Genomic DNA, 26,208 nt, shown 5'->3' on the forward strand with positions numbered 1-26,208 from the left:
TTATCAGGAGGCTACATATCAGTGATGCCAGCTCTCCTGATTTGATCACAAGTCAGGTTTTGCAAAATGAGTTAATAGTTACAAGCTTTCGCCTATAGACAGGATGTCTGTGCACAAGCCTCCCCCCCAGGCCATAGGGGCAGGATGGCAGCAGCATGAACCTAGCAACAGGAAGCCACTCTAGTGCCTGGTGGTGGTGATGGGGGTGTATGTGTGTGCATGTGTGTGCGTGCGATGGATTTTAAATCATCCGGGGGTGGCAGGCGTTATAGGGGGAGCATACAGGCCAACAGGAGAGTCCAGAAAACACGTGTGGAGAGAGCGAAAACGCATGGAGACTCTTACCCGCCTGGAGCCTGCCAGAGGGGAGTGCCCGTTGCCTTGCTAGAAGTATTTGAAGGTTGCCACTGGCACTAAGGTAAATTGAGTTGAGACCTCTGGCTTAGAGAAAGTGTCTGAGTTGGGAGCTGATTGAACTGCCATTACATCCTCCTCTTGTCCATCTGTCCCCAAATCAACCTTTACAAGTAGTGAGATGTATATTGGAGTTTGAAAGTTCAAAAATTCCTTCTGTATTTTTAATAATCTCATTATCTAAGACAATGGAATAACAGTCGGTGTTCCCTCTAACTTTTTCCATCCATGTGCAGAATACATTTTGTTATATGCACTTAGGTATGTGCACCATCATTAGAAATGTGCTGCTTACAGGGATCAGTATAAGGAGAAAGAAAGTGTGTGTGTGTCTACATTTTTGACAGTGCTCCTACATATCACTATCCTAGTCCTCTGGCATGTCAGCTTGCCTGTCTAACACAGTTAAGCTGAATATTCTGCCAAACATTTTGTGATCTCTATTTCTCTCTTATCTTGCTTACTACTTGAACAACAGTCTCTCTGTTGAGCAGCCATTTCCCTCCATTTTCTTGCTTCCAGGTTAGCTGAGAGATGTAATTCCTTTCCTGGAAAAGTGGCTATTGGCCCGACTCGTGTGTAGCATTGAGCCTGGCTGGATCCCATGGTGCTGACGGCTGAAATGGGATAGAGCTAGAATGGGGATGACTGTTCATTTCTTTGGGGCTAGGACTGCACAGCAGCATTATTTTGGAACAACAGTGATTCCAAATTAACGCAGTGCGCGTCTACACAGCAAGCCCATTTTTTTCGAAATAAATTTTTACATCTTACTCTGACTTCTGTAACCCCCATTGTATGAGTAAGGGAAGTCAGGGGAAGAGAGCTTCTGTTTCGAAATAAGTGCTGTGTAGATAGCACCAGAAGACGAAATAAGCTATTTTGATTTAAGGTACGCAATTAGAGTAGCTCAAGTTGCATAGCTTATTTCGAGGTTAGCCCTGTTGTGTAGATGGACCCAGGGTGACCTGTCTGCTACACCTCCCAGGGGGACAGACTCCTGGATCAAGCATCCCTGCTGAAGTCAAAACTGTTCACGGACCAGACATTTCACAGGGAGCCTGCAATTCGAGGGCTTGTTGGTGTGGTAGGCTGTAATTGGGACCATACGCTATGAGCATGAGTGTGCTCGTAAAGTTTCCCACGGGGGCAGGTGTGGGCAGGTTGGGGGCAGGGAGTCTGTGTATATGTTGCCAGCAAAATTTAGTTGTCTGGGAGACATGTTTTGACTTAGCACCGATTTGCTTTAGGAGAACCGCTTAGCGGTGCTACAGGTCGTCTTTGTGCTGTAGCTTCATGCAGATAGCTGCACAGGACTTTCCTCCTCTCCAAGGACTTCATCACCGTTTAGAGCCATGGTGTCCAATCCACTAGCCACATGTGGCTATTTGGCCGGTTGAGTGTGGCTAGTTCGCTATAGCAGTAGCCACTATAGTGGCGGCTACTTCAGAACTGGTTGGACAACAGGGGTTTAGAGGCTGAAATTCAGGCTTCTCTCAGAATGATGAAATTGGTCAGATCAAAAAGGGAACCGGATGAGATCAGCTGTTGTAAGTGAACTGGACTTCAAAGGTCACCCTAGAAGCTTTATCTTGAGTGCAACTCTGACCCTGTTTCCTCTTCCTGTTCCTTTTAGCAGTGCTTCTGTCCTCCTACTGGAATGGCAGATAATAGTTCTGGGCTGGTGGGACTGATTGCATCAGGCAGTGCTGACTATTCAGAAAAGTCATTGCTAATTCCTGTTTGTTTGCGGATTTTGTCCTGCCCTGAGCTGCCCTGTCCCTACAGGGAAGGGGGAGAGGTGCTGGAAATGTGGAAGCTCGTATCTATAGGTAACTTTTGCTCTTCCTAGTAGTGGAATAGGTAATGGAAAAAGGGAGACCAAATGTGAGAGAAGCCTATGGGAAGAGGCAGCAGAGGAATGAAAGATATAGAGTAGGATTTCAGAAGCTGGATGAGAAGCTGAAAGAAATGGCTCAGTAAAATGTCCCCAGTGATGATAATCCTATTAAGCAAACTCTGAGCAAAGCTGAAATAAAAGCCCTGCATTTCTTTTTAATTTTTATTGTGATTAAAAATGGTGAATGACGCATTTCACATTTAACAAGTCACCTTTTTATTTGTGACTTGAGACCGGGCTGCATGTGGGGATAATTATACCAACTTCCTGTGTAGCGTGCTTTGAGATCTATGTTTGACAACAGCAGCGTGGTGGTATTATGCCATATTTGGATGGATGTGGGAATTCCATTTAAAAATGCAACTATCAACATTTTAAAATTATTCTTATTAATTAAATCTACCTGAAATGTGCTGGATCTATAAAAGAAAAAATGATCAAAACATGTTTTTGTATCTAAAACTGATTTATCAAGCAAAAGTATTACCGTATATACTCGAGTATAAGCCGAGTTTTTCAGCACATTTTTGTGCTGAAAAATGCCCCCCTCGGCTTATACTCGAGTCAGCGTCTCGAACTGAGGCGGGCGGGCTCAGCGCGTCTCTGCCGCTGGCCGGGTCTAGCCGCGTGAGCCCAGAGCTCCGGCCCCAGTAACCGAGGTGCTCGGGGCGGGGGCGCTGCCGGGAGCGGGCTGGGCTCCGTGTGTCGGGGGCCGTCGCTGCGCAGGGCGCTCGGAGCCTCTGCCGGCCGCTTGGGTTGCGGGTGCGCCCGCAGGTGCTGCTCGGAGCCAGCGGCCTCGCCCCGGGGCCGCCGGCAGGGAGGCTCGGGGAGCAGCCGAGAGGGGCTCTGGCCTGGGAAAGGTCCGGGCGGGGGCGGCGGGGGCTGAGCTGGTTGGGCCGAGTGTCCGAGCATCTGTTCCCGTGTGTGACTGGTGCTGGCGCTGGGCGCTTTCTTGCAGGCGGCCCTTCAGGGGCTCATTGGATTGGCGGGAGGACTTTGAGCGGGAGTTACGGTATTTTTGATACCATATTGTTTTTGTTGACCCCCTTTTCCACTTACAGAGCTAGGTTATTGTTTTTCTTTGAAATAAATATTCATGTAATTTTATTGGTATCTATCTTCATTTTTTACATTTACCAGTAGCTGCCTCATTTCCTACCCTAGGCTTATACTCGAGTCAATATTTTCCCCCAGTTCTTTGTGGTAAAATTAGGTGCCTCGGCTTATATTCGGGTCGGCTTATACTTGAGTATATACGGTATCTAAGTTTAGTGAAACCGTATTAAATAAAAGTATTATTCTATATTTAGTGAATGGGAAAGGTGCAGTGCTGGTGTTAAAGCAGGATACGGCAGGAAAAAGGGACCACATTCTTCAGAATGCAGTCTGTAGTGTTGATTTCATTACCTAGGAACTGGAGGGGGAAAATCCCTGCTATGGCTGCAGGTCTCAAAAAGACCTTAATAAGTTAATTATCCAATCAATAAACAATGTCACTCCCTATTTTTCTGACTTTCTAAAATGTATTATAAATAAGAAGCAAAACATTAAGTTATATAATTGCTCTACCACTTTTTTAAGAAAATAACAAATATAAATGGAAAAATTGTTTTAATATCAATGATTGAATGTGAAGCTTTCAATTTGATATAAATAATTAGTTGCATCAACTGAAATGAAGAATACGCTCTCTCAACTTGTGGTAGAGGCTACTGCTGTCAAAAGCTGGTTTAGGAATTCGACAGTCTTAGATTCCAGGGGCTTAGCCCATGACTTCCACCAGTTGAGTATTTTGAATTTTTAAAAAACTTTGGTAGCCAACATGTTTTGTTGGAATATTTTTTTTCTTAATTTAATTTAAATGAGTTTAATAGAGGATCGTAAGTGGAGGCCTTAATATAGGTTGCCGTAATTTCAAATTTAATTTTAAATGCATTAATTTATCCAAAAATCCAATTCTTTGATTTACTCAGGGTTACTGAGTGAGGCTGTGGTATATTTGGGAATGGCACTTGGGAATGTCCTGACTGCATTACCCCTAAACCGTTGCCTTCCTTCCCCTTTAGATCCAACACTTGCTAGGGGTAACATTTCCGTCCTGTACACCCAGTGAGCCAGCAGTCTCTGTCCAGAACCAGTTAGCATTAATCAGGTCCCAGGGCCGTGCTCTGAACTTCATGAGCATGGAGATTTAGTTGCCTCCTGGCCTCTAGAAGTGGTCCCCCTACCGTGGTGCTGCTGCTGGCTGATGTGGCAGTGGTGTGGAGCTTACATTGCTGCTGCGGTGCCTGTTTTCACAGAGCCAGGCAGAAGACTCGGACGTCAGTCTGGCACCTTTCGTCAGTACTTGACACTGTTTTACACTTATGGCTGTAGAGGTGACAGTGAGCCCCGGAGCCTGTGGACTCGGATGTCCCTCCCAAGTGCTTTGCCCCATCTCTCCTCACCTGTACAGTGTTACACCGCAAGAGAGACCCGGTTGTCCCTTCCAGGGCTGCTCCAGGCAGCTCCCCATCCAGCTCATTCCTTGCCTTGCTCTGAGTGACAGAGTAGCTGTCTCCTCTTCCTAGCCCAGTCCCTGTGCTCTGCATTAATTCACAGCTCCTGTCAGTGCCGGGGAAAGAGGCCAGTGGGAGCATGTGTGGGGTGAAAAAGGAATTTGTTTAGCAGTCCCACTTGGCCTGTAAATCAGCAGTCTGCCTGGGATCAGCCGCAACACAATAACTGATGCATATTCATGCTTGCTGGCTGCAGCACAGTTATTCAGCTGGGGGATCGTTGTGTCCCGGTGTTAATAATGTGTCCCAGTGGGAAGGGAATCCCAGTGGCAGGTGCCTGACTGCTTGTCTTTACCTGCTTTCCTCAGCTTCCTGAGTTGGGGGAACACTGTGGTTCTTTTTCATCTGCATTTTCCCAGGCATTTGAGTGCACTGGGGCTGATTTGGGACTTGGTGAGGGAGATTTTGTTGTGGCGGTGGGGTTTTTTTTTTCCTATTCTAACACACTCCTGCAATGCTTCTATCCTTCCTTGCATCCCTGTTGAGCCTAGTCAAGGAACGGCAATGAAATAAAAATAGAGCCACCTCATTGGCTTGGAGTTGCTAAAGGAGCATGGCTGTGTTTGAGTGGAAGGGATTTGATCATGTCTGTCAGGCAATTTATTAAAAAAAAAAAAGTTTAGGAAAGCACCTAGAATTTGACGCTATTCGAGAACTGCATCTCTGCCAATGCCCTTATTCCTGGTTTTCCCCCGCTGTCCCTCTGCCTACATGTAAGTCCTGATATATGGTGTTTCGCGATATCCCATGTCTCCTATCACCAGCTCTGATGGCGCGTCTCCAACCTCTGTTGTCTCAGGCCTTGAATGGAGTGGCTGCTGTGCTACCATTTTTCCCCCTACGTGGCTCATTAGAGATTGAGATAAGACCACTTGATTCATTTCCTCTTGTGGCCCAATCCCGGAATTGGAACTGTAGATAATACAGGTCTCCTGTGTCCTACTCCCATGCCCTATCCACTAGGCTTTTGGCCTTTCTTGTGTAAAGTAATACGCAAGGCCCTGTATTGTTGAGAGGGACACAACTTATTTTCCAGTAACTCCTCCCATGGACTGTCACAGCCTGCAATCCCAACTGCACTTCTTCCACTTTACCCCCACGTCCTCACCCAATACAGTAGAATTCCAATAATCCGGCACCTTTGGGACCTAGGTGGTGCCGGATTATCGGATATGCCGGAGTATCAGGAGGTACTCCAGCAGGGGGGCTGTGACAGGTCTGCCGGACCCACACTGTGTCCGGAGGCTGGGCGGGAACGGCACGGTGAGGGGCGAACCTTTCACCGTTTTGCAGGAAGGTGGGAGAAGCCCTGCACTGCTGCCAAGAGTTTCCGGGAGGGGAGGGGAGCAGGCTCCCCACCCCCAGACTGCAGTACTTATCCCCGAGCAGGGGGTGAGGGGTGGTGCTGCAGGACCAACCGAGCAGCACCCCAGCTGCTCTGCTCCCTGCCGCTTCCCCAAGTCCGTCGCTCGTCAGTTTAATCAGCAGCAGACTTGGGGGAGCAGCGTGGAGCAGCTCCAGTTGTCCAGCTGGCCGTACCACTTCTGGGTACCAGTCGGTGCCAGACTATCGGGAGTTCCGGACCCCTGGATGCCGGACAATTGGAGTTTTACTCTAGTACCTGCTGTGTGTCTAGGTATTTGTATGGCCCTTATCACTAATATCTGAGTTTCTGTAACACCCTTGTCGAAGGTGTTGCCAGTAACCTGAGATGAATATTACCCAATTTTGAGAGGCAGCGTAGTTCAGTGAATATGGAACTTAGAACTAGTCCCAGCTCTGGCAGCTGATCTGTTGGCAGCTCATGGCATTGTGTCTCTTTTTCGTAAACCCTTCAAGATAGGGACTTCATAGGGTGCCTATCACAGTTGGGTCCTCATGTCAGTTGGGGCTTCTAGGACTATCTTTAATACAAATAATAATAATTAAGCTTGGAAGGATTAGATTTTGATCAGTGACTGGCAAATGTTAATATCCACCCAAACTAGACCAAAAACATTTCCCTTGATGATCAGTCCTTACCGATAAGCAGAGTAAGGAAAATGGAGAATTTATTAGCCAAAATCCAGTGATTTAGACTCCTGAATTGGGCTGGTTACAAATGGACTAGTGAATGGATAGTAACAGCAGGTACGGCTTGTTGCATTTTATATTTTGACTTGTGATATTGACAATTTGTGCTTTGACAATTTATAAAAGTTTAACTTTTTGAATCTCTGCATCTGTCAGTGAATAATTGTATGATTCCCCCACAGTATGTCCCATAACTGTTAAAATTTAAAATAGACAATATTAAAAAATGGTTTAAACCGTAACATTATTTATTAACATTATTTTTAAAAAACTGCTGCCAGTCCTAATGTTAAGAGATTGTTTGCCAGAAGGTAGGAAGGGTTGACAGGTGATGGTGACCTGTTCTGTTCATTCCGTCTGGGGCACCTGGCCTTGACCATCATTGGAAGACAGGACACTGGCCTAGATGGACCTTTGGTTTGACTCAGTATGGCCCTTCTTATGTTTTTAATGGGGCCCTCTCCACAATACCGGACCTCGTTGTCATCTCTTTTTTTTCTCTGTGTTCTTTCTCAGGGGGAATTGAGCCATCCCAAACAACGAGGGGACCACCACTTTCTGTGGGGCCTGAGTGGCCATCAAGAGGGTGAGTGGCACATGGAGTGATGGGGGGATAAAACCATCTTCTAACCAGGGGAAAGTGGTACCCTGAGACAGTTGCCTGAAATGCTTTTGCTTTGTTCCTGACCAACCGTCCCCTTCCCAAGCTCCATCCCTGTAGTTAGTTGTGTGGACTTTTCTATCCTGTTGGGAACAGAGGGATGTGGTACATGCAACATGAGCTGGTGGTTTGCTTTTTGTGGTAGAGTGGGTTGATGTGCTTGGAATTTTTTTCTATCAGTTGTTCCCTTAACCCATTTTTAATTGAAATTATTCATGGGAAAAACCAAACACTTACGATGTTTCACCAAAAATCTCATTTAAAAAAGAAACGTTATTAAAATGGGTATGTGAACTGTTTGGTTGCAGAAACCCAGTTTGAGTAACACTTTGGATAATGTTTTAGAATACGAATTTAAGAAATATCTTAAATTTGGTTAATTTAAAAAAAATGTTCTGAGCCGCTTGTATTTACAAGTTTGGATGAAGAGAACACAGATAAGTCTTTTCCGTTGTGCCTGGATGCCTTTCTGGGAGAGATGCTGTGATCAACTACAAGTTATTGTACTCAGTACAGGGATTACTAGAGGAAATTTATGTCCAATGCTGGATCAGAAGTCAAATTAGCTGATAGTAATGGTCCCTTCTGGCCTTTTAAGTCTACGCTTGTCACAATTTTCATTGAAAACGCTATACAAACCTTTGCTAAAACAGGGTTTTCGCGCCTGAAAAGGTTTTCAATAAAGTGTTCTTTTCATTTAAAAAAAAATAAAAATTCCATGTTCAGTTGTCCAGCAATCCTAGAGGTTTCCTAGGCGAGAGAGCCAGAGAGCATCCTCTCTGCCCCCGATTTTAGCCACTTAACAAACCTGTGCTATAACGCCTAGTGGCACACTTCCTGGTGATGTGTTTAGGGGCATGTAGAACAGACTGCTGGCGGCTGAGTGTGATGCTCACTTTTAGTCTCTGATACTCCTGGAACAGTCATCCCGGGACAATTGTCTTTTGCCTTGCAGATGGCTGTTCTTTGCCCCTTAATGCTGCTGTGTTTGATGCCTATTAGGTCAGGTTAGAAGATGACCTAAATTCATCTATAGTAAAGGCCTGCATGAATAGAAGCTTATTGTTTAAACCTCCCCTTCTCTCTCACTCACTCACTCACTCACTCACACACACACACACACACACACACACACACACACACACACACACACACACACACACACACACACACACACACACACACACACACACACACACACACACACACACACACACACACACACACACACAGCCACACGGCCCACAACCTGAAAATCAGTTTGCTTATTGAAATATCTTCATCTTCTATGCTGTCTGTCATGTGCTAAATGGTGGCTGTTTGTGGAGTCATTCAAGAGTGGCAGAGCTTGTCAGTCAGGTGGGGTAGGATCCAGCTTGTGGTTTCAGGGTAGATTGAGAGTGCAGGTGACCAAAGTGTGAGTGTTAATGCAATTGTTCTGGAGCCTTTTCCTTCAGTACTTGCCCAGGGTGGATATTTAAGATTTACTGTGTGTGGCCAACACAAACCAGGTGAAATATTATTTGTTTTGGTGATGTCCTGTTAGTTGTTTCAGCTTCTGTGTACAGGTTAGACCAGTCCCCTTTTCTTTAGCTCTTGCTGCTGTTTGTGCGGTTGTGTGCCCATACCCTGCCTGCTTGCAACATCCACCCTTCTTCCCCTTACGATGCTGTTGTGATTTGATTGGAATAATTGGAGAGCAGGGCCCCTTCTTATAGCCAGCCAGACATTCCAGCTCCATGGTTTGCTTTCCCATTAGAAATTGTCTCAAGGGGCTAGGATGAGGGGGAGTTCCTCCACTACAGGGAGACTCTTGGCGCCAGGGAGAGGAACGCCAAGACCCAGCATGAAACAAGCAGTCATTCCCTCCAGAACCTATAATGGACCCTTTCATCAAGCAGTTGTTGGGGCAAACTCTATTCACAGCCTGGTCTAGTGGTTAGGACCAATGTTCCCTCTATTTTTTTCCATCTGTGTGCAGAATACATTTTGTTATGTGCATCAAAGCATGTGTTGATGTGCGCCACCAGTAGAAGCACATGCAGAGCGCCCCCAGCTGGCAGCTCATCAGCTGGTAGCATTTGAATCTTTCCTGAGCAGCTGCCCAAGCACTCAGCTTACAGGGTACACTGATTACAACTCAACATGCAATGTCAGGAGACAAAAATTCAATTCCAAGCTCTGCTGCTGACTATCTGTATGATGTCGAGGGAGACGGTTGCTCTGCATTGAGTTGCCCAATGTTATGTGGGGGGAAGGGTTAGGGATGGTCGATGGCGTTTATTTTAGTAATCAACAATTTTTAGCAGTTACACAGTTACCAAAATGTTTCCCCCAGGTGCAGGCCCGGCAGCCTGTTTAACTTCCAGGGATCCATAAGAACGGCCATACTGGGTCAGACCAAAGGCCCATCTAGCCCAGTATCCTGTCAGCCGACAGTGGCCAATGCCAGATGCCCCAGAGCGAGTGAACACTAGAGGACTACCTGTTCTGATCTCTTTTCTGTCATCCATTTCCAGCTTCTGACAAACAGAGGCTAGGGACATCATTCCTACTCATCCTGGCTAATAGTCATTGATGGACCTAAACTCTATGAATTTATCTTGTTGATTTTTGAACCCCGTTAGTCCTGGACTTCACAACTTCCTTTGGCAAGGAGTTCCACAGGTTAACTATCCATTCCCCCCCCCCCCCCTTCACACTTCCTTTTTTTGTTTTAGACCTGCTACTTATTACACTTCTTGCACCCCTGCGCTGATGCCTCTGTATCAGAGGGGAGCTGGTTTAAAAATTGGCTCCCCGTGCAGACTGGCTCTCGCCTAATACAGAGGCGGCAGCGTGGGGCAGCGCTGACATCACATGAAGCAGCCTCTCACCACACATGCCAGCTCCATGGAGGCACTTGCTCCCCCGCCCTTGCCCCCCCACTGCTTCCCACAGAGGCAGCAGCACGAGTTGGGAGAGGTGGCTCTGAGAAGCCGGCATGCCCTGAGAGCCAGCTTAAAAACTCGTTAAATCCACATCCCACACAGGCTGTTAGTTAGGTAATGAGTGCAGAGCTGGTGAACGTTCACTGAGACTGACTTGAGAGACAAGCGCTTGGGCTCTGGCTGTTCAGACCCTGTAATGTGTGCTTCACAGCATCCAACATAGGCTAGAGAAGTGTGTGTGTGTGTGGGGGGGGGGGTTGTTTTGTTGTTGTTTTTTTGTATGTCTTTGCTTTGACTTTGCTCTCCCTGTTTGAGAGCTGCAAGCTCCTCTCTTCCAGTTGTTCCACAGATTTTTTTTTTTTTTTTTAATTATTAAATCCTGCGATCAACTGATCTGAACTCCTGCAGAACAGGTCTTAGAGTTTTCCATCCAGTGAGTCCTGTACCGAGAGCAGTGCAAGTGACTGCTTTCCTTCTCTGCCCCCTTTTGTTGACAGCCAAGAACCCTTCTTCTGGGTGTGGTGTGCTGTCCTAAGTAATGGCACCGAGACCTCTTACAGAAAGAATGAGCCTTAGCTGAGAGTCTGCTGGCTTTTAGCTGAGCTTGGTAGAGGCTCATGCACTAGGCTCCAGAGGTCCTGGGTTCCGTTCCACCTGTCGACGTTACGCAGGCAGCCCTCCTCTGCAGCTAGCTAGCTTCCTGTAACCTGTGCACACAAGGGATGTTAAAATGCATGTGTGTACGTCAAAGTGTAACTGCTGAAAATTTGGCCATGACACATTTACACGTGGGTGGGGGCGGCTTCCCTGCTGCCTCTCTATTAGAGCAAGCAGCATGGTGGGGGAGAGGCAGCTCTGTGTGAGCCAGTATGGTGGTGGGCGCAGGGATCATGTCAAAAGGGGGAACTTGTACTAGATTGAGTCCCTGTGCCACTAACCTACAGCATGTGTAGATCGTTGACGTATAGATTGTTGAGGTATAGATGTCAACTGAAAGTGTCAGTTCTCCTGCTCCCATCGTGCACGTGGTCCAGTGTTGTCTGCCTAGGAGATGCATGGGCATTGGTTTGACTTCTCGTGTCAGACTGACATGGGGCCATCTTGTGCCCTCACCATGTCAATTTGGAATGAGTGCACTGGCTTGGGTTGAGCTACTGGTGTGAATCTGGAGTGTAACGAGAGCAGGATTTGACCACAAAAGAATCACTGTCTTTTGCCCACAATTTTCCCACACCACCTGTGGGCATCGAACCACCTTTGCTGTGGCATCATTGCTAAAACTACGTGTTGAAAACGTTCAAGTCAAGCTCCTAGAAATCATAAAATTCACTTTAAAAAAATCTAATCTAGTGTAGCCGCCTGGGCGCCAAGGTTTGGGTGATCAGCCAGCGGGCTCATCACTGGTGACATTTGGTTCCCTCTTTGCTTCTCAGTGGCATAAGTGAAAGGGCATCACTGATGTTTTGTTGGGGTTGGCACAAAGCTGGTTCTTACTGTAGGCTTGAGGGCGGGGGGCTGGACTCGATGACCTCTCGAGGTCCCTTCCAGTCCTATGATTCTATGATTCTAAAGCTTACTCAGTGCATGTGTCTATCTCCTTCTCTACAGTGGCAAAGCCCTTCTCCTATGATGTCATGCACAGAGCATTGGGGAGTAGGAAGTGCCTTGGTAGGGTTACCAGGTAGCTTCTGAAAAAATACTGGACACGCTTGGGAGGGGAAGGGGGGGGGAGCGGGGGGGGGGGGGGGGTTGGGAGCAGCAGAGCTGGCCAAGGGAGATTGGGGGTTAGGGGAGTGGCCAGCGGGAAGTAGGGCTGGTCGGGGTGGTCGGGGCAGCGGGGCTGGCCGGGGGAGATTGGGAGGAGGAGAACCGGCTGGCAGGAAGCAGGGCTGGCCGGGAGGGGGTCGGAGGGAGTGGGGCTGACTGGCGAGGAGGGGGGGGGGGAGAGGAATCGGCCAGCAGGGAGCAGGACTGACCCGGGCACATGCAGATCCCAGGGCGCTGCCTGTCCTGCGCACAGTCCCGGTGAAGCACGAGTGAGTCTGGTGACAGCTCCACAACGTGCTTGAACAGCGCTCAGGAGCACGGGCAGGGCTTCTCCTCCTCCCCAAGGCGTCACTCCTATGTCAGTCGCAACCAGAGGCTCCCCACGCCAATCGTGCCCCGCATTCCAGCCACTCGCCCCGCCCCTGCCAGGCTTCTGTCAGACGCCCAGCCAGAAAATACCGGACATTGCACATGTCCGGTATTTTCTGTTTTTTTTTTTTACTGGACAGAGGGCCCAAAAACTGGACTGTCCAGTTGAATACCAGACACCTGGCAACCCTACGCCACGGTGTTGCTCTGTGGGGGCTGGTCATTGGTATCTCTGAGGAGGATTGGTGCTAACATGCTGCCCTGCGGGAGGCCGTTTTGCTGTCTCCTTGTTATACCAAATAAAAGCAAGCAGGATCTTATGAGGGGGATAAGGCAAAAAGCCACATTTATTGTAAAGATAATACTAAAAAAAAAAAGAAAAGATAGAAGCAAACAATGTTGTTTAACTACTTATTCCTAACACTACTTAACCCATATAAACTTATATATATATATATATATATAAATAAATAAAAAAACCATTCATTCATACATCCATTCATTCAAGTTCTGTGTATAGTTACCAGCCTGGAAGTTGCTTGTGACAGAATACTGGCCAGGTACTCTGTACACAAGTGATGGTAGTGGGGAGCGAAGTCCTGATCAGATGCGCATCTGAAGCTCCTGGTGGGCTGGCAGCAGAACCTTGGACTCTGATTCCATAGTTTTTTAGTCCAGTTCTTATAGGAATTTCTTCCTATGCCAGTCTATGGAAATTGCTGCATCATGCTGATGTCTCCAGGGTGGCTGCCAGGTGCTGTCAGTGATCTCATCGGGTGGACCTCCAGTACTTGGTTTTCTCCACTTGACACCTTTTGATTGCACTGGCACCTGATGCCTTCTTCAGCCCTTTGTTGCTGTATTCTCAGGCTGGCACCTCTCAGAGCCATTCATTCATCATCCAAGCACTCTTTCATACATTCATACAGTATTTTGTATAATAATAAAAGTTGTAGTTACAGAAAGTTTCTGGGTGGTATTGCTTAAAACATTCTCTGAGTGCTGAATAAAGTTACAATGTTTTAAAGAGAACAGGCCTCAATTAAGTAACAATGCCCTTAGTCAATTACAGGGCTTGGCTCCCATAGCAGAGTTAGTGGCTTGACAATGCATTGTTACAATGTATCTCTGCAATGTCAATTTCAAGCAGCCCCTTGCACAAACTTGAGCATGCCCTGGAGCACAGAGGGGGGGCTGTTTCTGGCTACATAGGATTATATTCTTAACAGTTCTAAGTTACATGACCTAATACATTATATTCTAAAGGGGCAATAATAATAATAAATCTAAACATTTAACAGTCTTAAAAAATAATAATAAGAATAAGAATAAGAATTAATAATAAATCTAAACACTTTAAGTTGTGGGGAACAAATTATGGGGAGTCACTTCCATTTGGGGGAATCATTTTAAATACATTAATATGTTATCCCTACATCCTTTGGCTCTGTTTCTGGGACAGTTCTCTACAAACAGCTATGAGGGGCGTGGTCAGGGCTGCAGGAGCAGGTGGTACAAGGGCTGAGCGCTGGGGCGGGGAGGCCTCATGCAGGGCTGGGGGGGCAGGCAGGGTGCGAATAAAGGGGGCACGGGCAGGGCTGCAGGAGCAGGCATTGTGAGGGTAAAGGGGGCAGGGCTGTGGGGGGTGGAGCTGGGGGCGGGGCTGCAGGAGCAGGCCGTGTGAGGGCTGAGCGCTAAGGGGCGGGCAGAGGCAAGGCTGGGGGTGTATGTGTGGGGTGGGGAAGAGGCAGGTCTAGAATGAGGCTTTCTTTTAAATGCATGTAAAACACTCTCCTCCAGCAGGCTCCAAGCACAGCCACACTGCATAGAGCCGGGCGCTCCTTCCGCACCCCGCCCTATCCCACCCCACGCGCACAAGCGAAAGCCCAAGTGAATACGCAGCCTTGAAGCTTAGCCCGCTCTGGCTGTGGGCCAGCATGAGAAGTGAATTCCAGAGGCAGCAGCCTGAACAAGCACAAGGCCCCCCCCCCCCCCCCCGACACCTGGATCTATAAACCCAGGGGCTTGTCCCAGTAGATCGTGACTGGCTCGACTGCTCCCAGGACCCTGGTGGGTGTTGCAGCCCCACGTCTCGTGTTGCGGGGGTGACAGAGCGCTGCGTGGGAAGGCCTGTTTGGTAGCAGTGTCCAGGCGGCCTGGCTCCTCTCCAAGAGCATGGGGTTCAAAGGCAGAGCTTTAAAAACAGACTTCTGGCAGGGAGTAGCCGACGGGGGCTGGATTGCTATTTAAACTGTCAGGGTTGTGTAATCTTCCTCTGGCCTGTGCTGACTCAGAGTTCCTCTTTCACAGTGGAATTGAGATGAGTGTATGTGGCGGGTGGGGAGGGGGAGGGAGGTGGAAAGGCTGCCCCTGACCCCAGTTGGTAATGTCAGTGCCCCTTTCTGCTGTAGCCTGGCTTTCCAGCAGTACTGATGGCAAATACCCTCCTCCAGCACCTTTCACATGGCTAACAAGTCAGGCTGGCTGCAGCTGGAGAGAATTCATAATGTGCACTCCGCTCCTTGGGGAATCTACTGAGCCTTTTTGCAGTATCGTTCCTGGCTCAGGGAGGCAGGAGCTGGAGAAACTGGGGGGTTGGGTCCTGCTTCTTTGCGGTAGCTGCTCAAACAAGGCTTCCAGGAGCCAATTGAGGCCTTGCCCTCTGACGTCTCAACCTGTTGCAGAAGGCCGATTGCATTTGTCAGTTCAGAAGATGGTGGCCTTGAGCCAAAAAGCTGGCTTTAAAAAAAAGAAATGGTTAGCGCTGCCTGGTGATTCGTGCAGGGACTGATCATCAGGACTCCTGGGTTCTACTCCCTGCTGCACTGTTAACGTTAACAGCATCGTCTCTGATCTTAACCATGTCATTTCAGCCAAGATTTTTTTACCCTGACTAGTGATTTTTTTTGGGGGGGTGCCGAGCTTGAGACCTTTCTAGAAGGGCCTGATTTTTCTTCGACTCCTTGTTCATGTCCATTCCACGTAAGTGAGTGCTCACCACACACACCTGTGCCAGGAGACTTTCCCTCAGCAGTATCCATTGCAGCATCCCCTGGAATGACACCTACATGTTGCACTATATAGGGCGTTGCCAGACTCCCTCCATCCGTTCCATCTTGTTGCCAGTGACGGTGCTTGGACCTGCAATGCTCAGCTCTTGCTGTTGTCATCTAATCCTTATTAGTTGTTTTACTTGTGGGTGGTTCAGGGATGGACAATAATTTTTGCTTGGGGGGCCACTCTGTGAATTTGGAAAGTGGTCAGGGGCTGCGCTCTTCCATGATATTAATGGAGGAAGTGGGGGGTCTGGGTCTGGGCGCAGAAGGGAGCTTTTAGTAGGGGACTGGGGTACAGGAGGAGGTGTGGGGGTCTAGAAGGGAGTTTGGGTGAAGGAGGGGGTTGTGGCCTGGGGCAGGGGATTGGGGTGCAGGCTCTGGGTGGACTATGGGTGCAGGAGCAGGGGTTCAGAGGGTATGGGTAACATGGGGTAGGGTTGAGGAGGAGGAAGGAATTGGGGTGCTAGAGGCAGGCTCTGGTCAGGAGTCACTTACCTAGGCAGCTCCTGGCCAGCATCCACGCAGGTCCCTCAGGCCAGCTGCTTGCCTGCCCTGTCTCCGCATGCTGCATATGGTGCTCTGACATCTGTGAGCCCTGAGGGGAGGATACTCCAGCAGCAGCCCTTGACTGCAGGGGGTCCAAGGTCCCCGTGGACAGAGGCTGCTCTAGCCCATGTCCGTGGGGAGCTCGGATCCCCTGTGGACAGACTGTTGCCGTGAAGCAGCCTCTGCCCATGTGACAGGCCCAGGCTTGCTGTGGAAAGAGGCTGCTCCGCAGGATGCGAGTAGTCTATGCCCATGGCAAGCCAGGGCCCACTGTGGGCAGAGGCTGTTTCAGGTCAACCACTCCTGGGGTCCTCCCTTCCCCCCCACGCTGCAGCACCATGGACACCCAACACCAGCTCCTGCTCCCCCTCTTGCTGCCTCTGATACAGAGGCAGCAAGGGGAGGAATACAAGTAGTCAACTAGATTAACGATAAGCCTAGGCATATTGGTTAATTGTCTAGTCCAGTTTCCCAATTTTATTTGGCCATGGAACCCCTAGGGCTGCCTTAAAAAGGGGGGGGGGGGGTCCTGCCGTATTTCGAGCTCTCTTCGCTCTCTCCCCCCCCCCCCCCCAAAGCCCCGCCATGGATCTGTCTCTTTAAGAGGGGTAGAGAAGTGCCTGCTTTTCACAGAACCCCAGGGTTCCACAGAGCACCAATTAGGAAACACTTGTCTAGTCAACTGCTTGTTGACATCCCTATTGAAAACACTCTAGAATGAGGCAGCATGGGCTTGTAAGGCCTTGCCTAGGAGCCAGAAGACTTGGGTTATGTTCCCAGGTCTAGCAGTCAGCTGTTGTGTAACTTTGGGCCTGGCACCTCACCTCTCTGTGCTTGTTTCCCTAACATATTTTGGCTGTGTAGATTCTCTATATAGGCCTAGCACTCCAGGGCCCCAATTTCTTTTGGGGTATGTAGGTGAAAATTAGCAATAACTGGCTGGGTGCTTTTGGGAATGGGAATCATTTTACTCCCTACTCATTGCAGCTGTGCCTGCTTGACACCAGTGCCTCTTGTGGTGTGCAGTGCTGCATAGCCGTTGCTGGCTTGTCTCCTGGGTGGCTCTGGTACAGCAGTGGCTGAACTAGGTGACAAGAGAGAAGTGGTGACGTAGTGCTGATAGTGTCTGTGTGTGTCTCTCTCCTCGCAGGTGGTGCTGCTGCTGGAGACCTGAGCCGAGGTCAGCTGGAAGATGACGGAGTACAAGCTGGTGGTGGTTGGCGCAGGAGGCGTTGGGAAGAGCGCTTTGACAATACAGCTCATTCAGAACCATTTTGTTGATGAATATGACCCCACGATAGAGGTGAGCAGTCTGCAGACTCACTGAGATGGGAGTGGGTCTGTGAGATTCTTCTGTGATCTTCAGCTTTTTAACTTTGCGGTGGATTCCAAGAGCTGCCTGTTTTAACGGATTAGAGAGAGATCAAATCTGAGAAGCCAAGCCAAGGGCCTGAGCTACAATTCCAGGGTTGGCTCTAGCCTAGTGACTCTGAACCTTTTCTCTACCAGGTCTTCCCACCTCTCCCCAGTAGAAAGATGGAGAAGGCACGATATTTGCAATTTTTGCCCCACTACAGCTCTTCCGTTGAATTCACACGTTAGCCATGAGAACTGATGATCCACTTTCCTGGCGTGTTGTGTGCTTGTGCTTGCAGTGCACACGTTGCCTTCTTGAAAACACATTTGAGCTTGAATGGGTCACAGGCACGGTCTTCAAACAGGTAACAGTAGAGAAGAAACACAGGCTAGATCAGGTGGGAAAACTGCTAGTGGAAGTATGTTTGAAAAGAATCCTCAATGGAAATATCTATCCCAGGCTTCTGTAGTTGGTGGAGGGATCAGCTTCCTTAGAATGGCTGGGGCTCCTTTAAAGTCAAGAACTCCCTTTCTAGGTTCAGATCCTAGTGGGGGCTCTCAAAATCTAGCTATCTATTCCCCTGGCCCCTAAAGGGTTAATCCAGCCCATGGAGCCAGAGTGCAAGGGGAATCCAGTTGTCCCTAGATATATGGTTGAGGTGAGTGTCACTTTTTTTTTTCTTCTGTTCTGTTGGTGGCCAGGTCAGTGAGGGGTTTAGTTTTTGGTTTTGCTTCTCACTTGTGTGGCCCCCGCTGATTTTTCTGTGCCCCCCCGACCGCTGGTCTACAGAGCGGCTCATGTCACCAGTCCCCCTCGCTCAGTACCCTGCCCTGAGTAGGCGCCAGTGCTCACTGTTTCCATAAGATCTCTAGATTAAAGTTTTTTTCGAACTTGGGAAACCATATTTCTACGTTAGAAATTTCAGCTACACTGGCTGGTTCCTTCTCCCCTCTCCCCCGCCCAACACACTTATAATTCAGCCCCCCTGCCCTTGCTACTGTCACCAGCCCAGCTGAGACAACAATGATGAGAGCACTAGTGTGGATAAAGTGCTGGTGAGCAGCAGGATTTTAACCACTCTGTCACCTAACCTTACTCAGAGTCCAGATTTGTACTTGAAATGCTGGTGGACTCTGGCATATGTACTCTGTGGCTGAAAGGATACTAGCAATGAGTCCTGGGGAGTCCTCGCACAGAAATGAAGCGTGTTTCTCAGCAAGAACTTCCTGTCCTCACCGCTTGAAGTTTATACTGGAACCCTACTAGGAACAAAATTTGTCTAAACAAAGCATTTTGCTAGTATCACTTTTACAGTGCTACCTAAGGGCCCCGCTTGGAGCCCTGCTCTGTGAGGTGCTGTATAGACACAGCTATTGCCTTAGGCTACGTCTACACTACGAGTGTTGTCAGCAAAAAATATGCTAATGAGGGACTCATTTGCATGAGTTGCAATCTCATTTGCATATTTCCTGATAATCTGTTTTTGCGCAAAAACAAGCAGTGTGGACGTTTTCTTTTTGCGCAAAACCCTTTTTCCCCCGCAAGATCCTTATGCCCCAAAAAAGGTGGCTTGCCAATCTTGCGGGAAAAGGGGGTTTTGCGCAAAAAGAGAACATCCACATTGCTTGTTTTTGCGCAAAAACGGATTGGTGGAAAATATGCAAATGAGATCGACTCATGCAAATGAGATCGACTCATGCAAATGAGTCCCTCATTACAAGTTTTCCTTGGCAAAAAATATGCTAGTGTAGACGTAGCCTTGGAGCGCTTACAGCCTATATAGGCAAGGTGGAAGAGTTAGCTCTGTACTGTTGCGGAGATGAGGAAGGGAAAGATTAAATGGCTTGTCTGAGGTCGCCCAGAGAGACGGGCAGACCCAGTGGCTGGAGCCAGGTATCTCAAGTCATAGGCCTGCACCCAAGCACAAAGCCAATTCCTCCTATATCTCTGTAGCTCAGTCCTAGAGCAGGCAGGACTTAGAACTATAGTGTGTGACAAACATAAGCTCGAGCCCCTTTCAGAGTCCTGGAGACACAGCTCCAGTCTGAGCCTGAGCATCTACACTACAGTTCAACAGCCTCTTCACCCAAACCCAAATCAGTTGGCGTGTGTGCCTGCTGCGTGGTTTTAATGGCTGCATAGTCGTACTCTTGGGCTCTCCTGCCCCAGCCCCTCGTCTGAATTGTTGCTGCAGAAGCTCACATGCTTCCTTAGAAATCTGCTCCAGGTCGTTTTGCAGGACTGTACCATGACAGGAGATGCCTGTGCAGGGTAGCAGCAGTTTCACAGGACTGTCAGGAGCAGAGGCCTGCTCTTCTCTTGCATGGGGAGAGGTGGAACCACCCCCCTCCCTGTTGCGTGGGAGTGGAAAGGAGAGTGCTCTGACCTTTCGACTGGTTGCTTTTCAGCCTGTGCTGGCCCTCCTGCCTTGTCTGCGGGGTGCCTGCTGCACTGCTCCCATGTACTGTAGAGATTTGCTCCATGTAAACACGGCGCTGGGAATGTAAACCCTGAGCTCTAACTCCATGTCCTGCAGCCAGCATGCTGCAGCTTCGTGTCAGTATCTCCTGTGCCTCTGAAATGTGTTCATTCCCTCTGCCCACTGCGTGCAGGCCAGGCAGCCCCATCCCATAGGCATATCTGGTTCCCCCCACCATGCCTTCTCCCCTTCACACTCTCCTAGGAACCTCACACCACTGAGGCTTGTGCTCTGATATATAGTAGGGATGTAAGATCCTGGTCAACCAGTTAATTAGAGCAGCCCCTGTTGGCGGTGGGCCCCTGCAGGGCTGGAGCAGCCCTCTTTCTGTGGCAAATGGGGAGCTGGTCCAGCCCCCACTGGCTAACCGGAACCAATAAGCCTCACCTGTTAAAGGTGAGGCACCTTTCACATCCCTAATAAATAGTTTTCTTCTTTTCAGTTAACTGTATTTGCCTGCTGCTCCCCTGGCCCTGCCCCGAGTTAAACTAGAATGCTGTGTTGGTGGATGTCAGGAAGCAATCTCCTTTCAGGAGCAACCTCATCTCCCTAAAACTGCACTGCAACACCAGGGCCGTTGTGGGAGCAGGATCAGCTGCCTTCTGAATAACTGGGTAGAAGCAACAGCTGGAGGCAGAATACGGGGCAAGATGGTCCTGAGGGGTAGTTCAGGGCTTAGGTACCTGGCTCCCATTAACTGGAACCTAACGTGCGTTGTTTCTCGCCTCCCCCTACTCCCTCCCCCATGTGAGCGGGGAGAATTCTTGCGGCACTTGGCGTTCATCCTCGATCAAGGCCCTGGCTTGGATTATGACAGCAGCTCCCTTGCTGAGCGGTTCTCAGTTCCATTCCTGGGCATCAAAACTAGCTTTCCAGGGTCCTCCCGCCGTAAGCCTCCTGTTGATAAATGAAACTCACGGAGCCAGGCTGAAGCAGACTCAGCAAATTGCCTTCCTGCAACTTTGGTGCTGAGCTGGTGTTGGGGGAGAATTGCTGTGAAGTTGTGCTACAGCGCGCGTTCCCTTCAGGCGTGGGAGAGCCATGGGCCCAGGGTCTCTTTCCTCTACGAAACCCGGTCTGGCATGTCTTGGGCTAGCACCCACTTCTGGGGGTTGCATTCTTTCTGCACCTAAGAGGACTTGCATGGAACTAGAGGTTTGGAAAGCCTGCCAGCCAGTCTTCCAGTGCACTGAACCAGGTTCTGCATGTCTTAGCCTGGCCCTTCCAGCTCTCCCTTTGGGTCGTCTCTCGCTGGCTGTGGCTCTAGGAAAGTTCAGTGTTCTCAGCTGCCTGAGCCACTCTCCACATGCATGTGGGCTGGAACAGGCAGAGAAGCTGTTCCTTCCTTAGCAGTGGGGTGCAGCATTCTGTTCTGTGTCACTGAGCTCAGCCCAGATGAAGCGGGTGCGGGTTCCAGTCCCTGTGCCTCTGAGCTCAGCTCTGCCTTAGATGATCCCCTTTCTGTAGTGCATAGGGTGTGAGTAGGGTGGGGAGTTGAGGTTTCAAGGGCTCTGAGAACTGGAATGTTTGGTTTAAGCTACAGGTAGCTGGGATCCTGGTTCCAGGGGTTTGATGTCTGCTGTGTCTTCACAACTAGGTCGCCTGCAGAAAGAGGGACCCAAGTGATGGTGCCTGGTTTTTTGTTTTGTTTTTTTTAGGGCGGGGAGGAAGCAGAAAGTAACATGAGCAATGAAAGAAAATTCCTTGGCATTTTTGGTCCAAGCTGGGCAGAAAACTATCTCCTGGGAACCTTCGATCCCATCTCACTTTATCTGAGCTGCAAACATACAAAGTCTTCTCAACAAAACCTCAAGGAACTCGCCTGTTTCCTGCTTCTATTACGAATTTGAAATTGAGCCTCCACTTCTGTTCGGAGCCTTTGCAGTGAACTCAGGGTCCCCTGGAACCTTAGGGCATAATCAGAAGTTTATGTGGAGTTGAGTTTTTGGCTCCCTTCAGCCAACTCTACCTGGAGAGCGAACAAAAAGTGGATACTTTCAGCCAGAGGTGTGTCCTTTGGACACATGCCAGGGACCACTGACTTGTCAGTAAAGGATCTAGATGATAGTAACCCGAGAGACAGACAGACTGCCCTTTGAATGCTTCCCCCTTGCTGCCAGTGCCATCAGGCGGTTTGGGATGGTTGTGAAGATGTTTAATTTAGAAGGGCTAGTGATTGAATGCTGACATACTGGCCCCTAGGTATATCACCTTCCTGGGACACCTTAATACACAGCAGGAAATTGGATTTGGAACATGCTTTCCCCAGTCACTCTAATCTACTGGTGGGTTCAGTAGTTGGAGGGTAAAAGGGATCTTTTTCTCATCAATCATTGGCGGGGGGGAGCACCTCTAAGCGCGTGGGACTGTTTCGTTTGTGTGTTGAACATTCTGAACTGGGAGTCTCTGCATTCAGGGATAGAGCCTTTTTTACGGCAATTTCCACAGTCTTTCCTGGATAAGAACAGCTTTGATAGGAACTGGTTAAGCCTCTTCCATGGACAAGTGAGGCGTGTTTGCATGTGGACTTCCACCTCCTTACACCCTCGGGGCCAATGGAGCTGTGGGCGGTGCCCTCAGAGACCAGACCCTTGCTCCTCTTGGCTAATGAAGGGCAGGGTGCCAGTTGCTTTTACAGTGGCTGGCATCTTGCCAAGCCGCTGTACTATTGTTGGTCTCTTCTGTTACTGCTCTGTCTCCAGCCTTCCCTTTTTGGCAAGGGTTATTGAGAAGGTCACAGCTGTGAATTCTTGGACTTCTTGGATCCCGGTGGGTCTGGTTTCAGGCTTCGCTGCATCACATGGAATGTTTTGAAGGTGTGCTTGGTGGTTGATCTCCTAGGGATGGTCAAAGGGAATGGGTCCCCATTGACTTAGCACTCTCCACAGCCTTTGCAACTGTCGCAGACCTTTTCTGCTGCTGCTACTCTTCAGCTGGAGAGCAGTTTTTCTTGTGACTGGGGTAAAGAGGCAGTAGCCCACCTGCTTGCATTATGGTGGCTGCACCTTAGCAACTGAAAGAGCTAAACATGTAATTTTGGTTTTAAAATTAATTCTTGGAGTTTTCAAAATATTACAGAGTGCAGCCAGAACTGCAGAACTGTTTTTTTGTTTGTTTGTTTTTTTCCACACACACCTTTGATTTCCGCCTTCCCACTCCCTGTCTTGCTGTGAAGGCACTTGGTTGCGTGTATGCTTTGTTTTCGAGGTAGGATTGCTTGGAAGGGACTATGAAACATTCCAACTGTCCCAGCTACATCCCCTATGGATAGCCTGAGCAGGGAGGCAGTGTGATATCACCTAACATGTGGGGCTTTAGGAGCCTGGCGTTTCAAACCCTTACTGGATTTCCACGGAATCTTCATAAGTGACTTATTTTTTTAAAATTGCTTGTAATTTGTTCACACCCAGTTTAGAAAGCATCTGTTTGGAACGCTCTAGAATGAACCCCATTCACACCACACACCAGCTTTCAAAGTTCAACCATTTTTGTTTTCTCCTTGTGAAAAATGGGTAGCAGCAATCCGTTCTGGAGCTGGGATGGTATTTGGGGCTTTTCCAGAATGGAATGGATTTTCCTCCTGCTGTCCCAACTGTAGCTTTGAACATAGTAGACCAGTTGTGGGAAATGTCCAGAATTTTTTGAAGGGATTTAGTGAACATAAAGGGAGAAGGGTTATTAAAACCAGCTGGCAGCCTCAGCGATAGCGTTTGCTACTAACCTAGTACTACAATAAACATTTGGGCAAAAGGGAGAGGTTAGTGATTTTGGGTGGCCTCAGATGTGCCAGATTTACAGAGTGCTGAGCATATTTGGGGCATCTAAAATCATGAGTGACTTCTGGAAATCAAGGCAGCTCTCATGGCTGGCAGCAATAGACTGGATTTTGAAAAGGGAACACAAGGAAAATCTTTGCAAGTGAGATGCTCTATGCTTGGAAATTCCCAGGGAATTGCTGGGAGGCTTGGCAGCTGGGCCATGCAAGACTAGACTAGATGAGATGCCATAGAACAGTGGTAGGGCACCTTTTTTTGGGTCGGGGCTGCTGACCCACAGAAAAATCAGTTGAGGGCCACACACAAATGAGAAACAAACAAAACAAAAACCCAACCCCACATCTCACTGACATGGGCCCCCGGCTGAGAAGCAGAAAGACACACCTAGGCTACGGTGTAAGGCCAAAAATGAGGGGTTCAGTGTGTGGGAGGGACCTGCCAAGAAGCAGCTTGGAGTGTAGGGTCTGGGCAGGAGGGAGGATGCAGAGTGGGTTTTGGGGGTTGGTGGGCCTTGGGGCGTGGTAAGGTGCAGGACCGGAGGAGGGTGGAGCAGTGGGCTGGGAGTGGGAGGTCTGAGTGGGAAGGGGCAGAAGCAGGCTGGGATAGAGGGGTCTGAGTGATGGGGGGAAAGGGGGCACTTACCTACCCAAGGAGCTGCACCAGGTAGGTACATGCCTCTGTCTCCCCTGCTGCTCCTATTGGCTGCAGTTCCTGCCAATCAGAGCGGGGTGGGGGGGGGGGGGGGGAGGAAATGCTAGGCAGTGTTTTGCTGCGCTGCCATTTTCCCCAGCCAGGAGAGGTGGAGTGGCAGCGTGCAGAGCTGCTTCATCCCCCCCACCAGGCAGAGCCTCTGGATCGGATCTGGTCCTGTCTTGCCTAAATCTGGCCCACAAGGCTAGGAGCGCTGGTGCACTGGTCCCACAGGGCTGGAGCACTAGCACTGGCTCCCCTATCCCGGGGGTGGGGGGAGGAGGAGGAGGAGCGGAGCCGGGAGCCTCAGGACAGATCCAGGCAAGCTGGGGGCTGCATCTGGCCCCCCGGGACGTAGGTTCCCCATCCTTGCCATAGAAGGTACCCTATAGGGAGCAGTGCTGCATTGGCAAGGGCTGGACGGGATGATTAACAGGTCTCCATCTCAGTCTCCAACAGAGGGCTGGTTAGATGCAGGTTGCACTGGAGCCTTGTGAGTAGAAGTGGCGGGAGGTGTCTGGGCCTCACATGAACTCCAGCCCCCTCTCACCCACACCCTGTTTACCCGCTTGCGTGTTCCCAGGTGTGGCCGCAGGAGGTGACGAACCACCGCTGGGCCTTGCAGCTCCCTGAGAAAAGCTGCTGCAGGAAGGGAAGAGGGGAGGAGCCCTGTACTAAATAAAGTTAGAAAAACAGCTGTCTTGGGCTGGGTGGCACTTGTGTCAAAGGCCACCTTGTCTGCCAGGAGTCAGCCTTGTAACTCAGAGGAACAGGCCAGAGGTGGAGTTGGCTGCTGCTCTGGCAGCAGAAGGAGAAGCCTGTTCTGCCGCTCCCCTCCTCCCCCCCTTTCCATTTTCAAAAGAGACTGTCAGTTTGACTGGCTAGAGCAAGGCCTGAGGCAGGCAGAGATTGTGCAAATCTCACCCCCCCCCCCTCCACACCCACCCATGTCTTTTTTTAAGCCTGGGCCCCCACCTGCCATGCTGCTAGTGCACCACAATCCTGACCAGCAGCAATGGTGTTTTGGGGGTGGGGGGTGTATTAGGGTGAGCCGAAACTCCCTTCTGCTGGTTAGCTGCTGTAGGCAAGGGTTGGAACCCCAGGCTCATGTGGCCGGAGACCCCTGAGTTCCCTCCCAGCGGCTTCTCTCCACATGACTGTCCCTTTCTGTTGGCCCTGCAGGATTCCTACCGAAAGCAGGTCGTCATTGACGGGGAGACCTGCCTGCTAGACATCCTGGACACGGCAGGCCAAGAGGAGTACAGCGCCATGCGCGACCAGTATATGCGGACAGGGGAGGGCTTCCTGTGCGTCTTCGCCATTAACAATACCAAGTCCTTTGAAGATATTCACCAGTACAGGTCAGTGTCCTCGGCGGGGCTCTTCCCCTACAGGCTGGGTTGCGGTGCCGCTTCCCTTTTTGAAGGGCGGGCCTGGCTGCGCCACCTGCCAAGACCACGATCATACGGAGTGGCAGCCCTGGCTGCCAGCAAAGACAGCGGCGTCTAGCGGCGATTCCCCAGGGAAGGGAAGGAGCAGGCGGCTAATATCAGTGGCTCCAATAAAAGCCGTTTGAGGGGGATCGCTGGTGGCCTGGGGGGACGTGGTAATGCAGTGTTGAGATGTTTACAA

The 26,208-nt window shown here is 49.6% G+C and overlaps 1 protein-coding gene across 4 annotated transcripts in view; it reads left to right on the forward strand.

Moving 5' to 3' along the window:
* The window catches only part of HRAS (HRas proto-oncogene, GTPase), a 71,799-nt gene that overhangs the window by 35,281 nt on the left and 10,310 nt on the right, over window positions 1–26,208 (forward strand). For 2 of the 4 annotated variants that reach the window (XM_075928303.2, XM_075928301.2), the window contains exons 2-4: window positions 7,462–7,531; window positions 17,425–17,577; window positions 25,759–25,937. In XM_075928303.2, the coding sequence (XP_075784418.1) occupies window positions 17,467–17,577; window positions 25,759–25,937 (290 nt within the window). In that variant the 5' untranslated portion in view covers window positions 7,462–7,531; window positions 17,425–17,466. Of the gene's footprint in view, window positions 1–7,461; window positions 7,532–17,424; window positions 17,578–21,768; window positions 22,396–25,758; window positions 25,938–26,208 lie in introns of those variants that run through there. The other 2 variants (XM_075928305.2, XM_075928304.2) reach the window with 2 other exon arrangements.

This window comes from Pelodiscus sinensis, chromosome 5 (genome assembly GCF_052426305.1).
Source record: "Pelodiscus sinensis isolate ZL-2025 chromosome 5, ASM5242630v1, whole genome shotgun sequence".
Classification (NCBI taxonomy): domain Eukaryota; kingdom Metazoa; phylum Chordata; order Testudines; family Trionychidae; genus Pelodiscus; species Pelodiscus sinensis.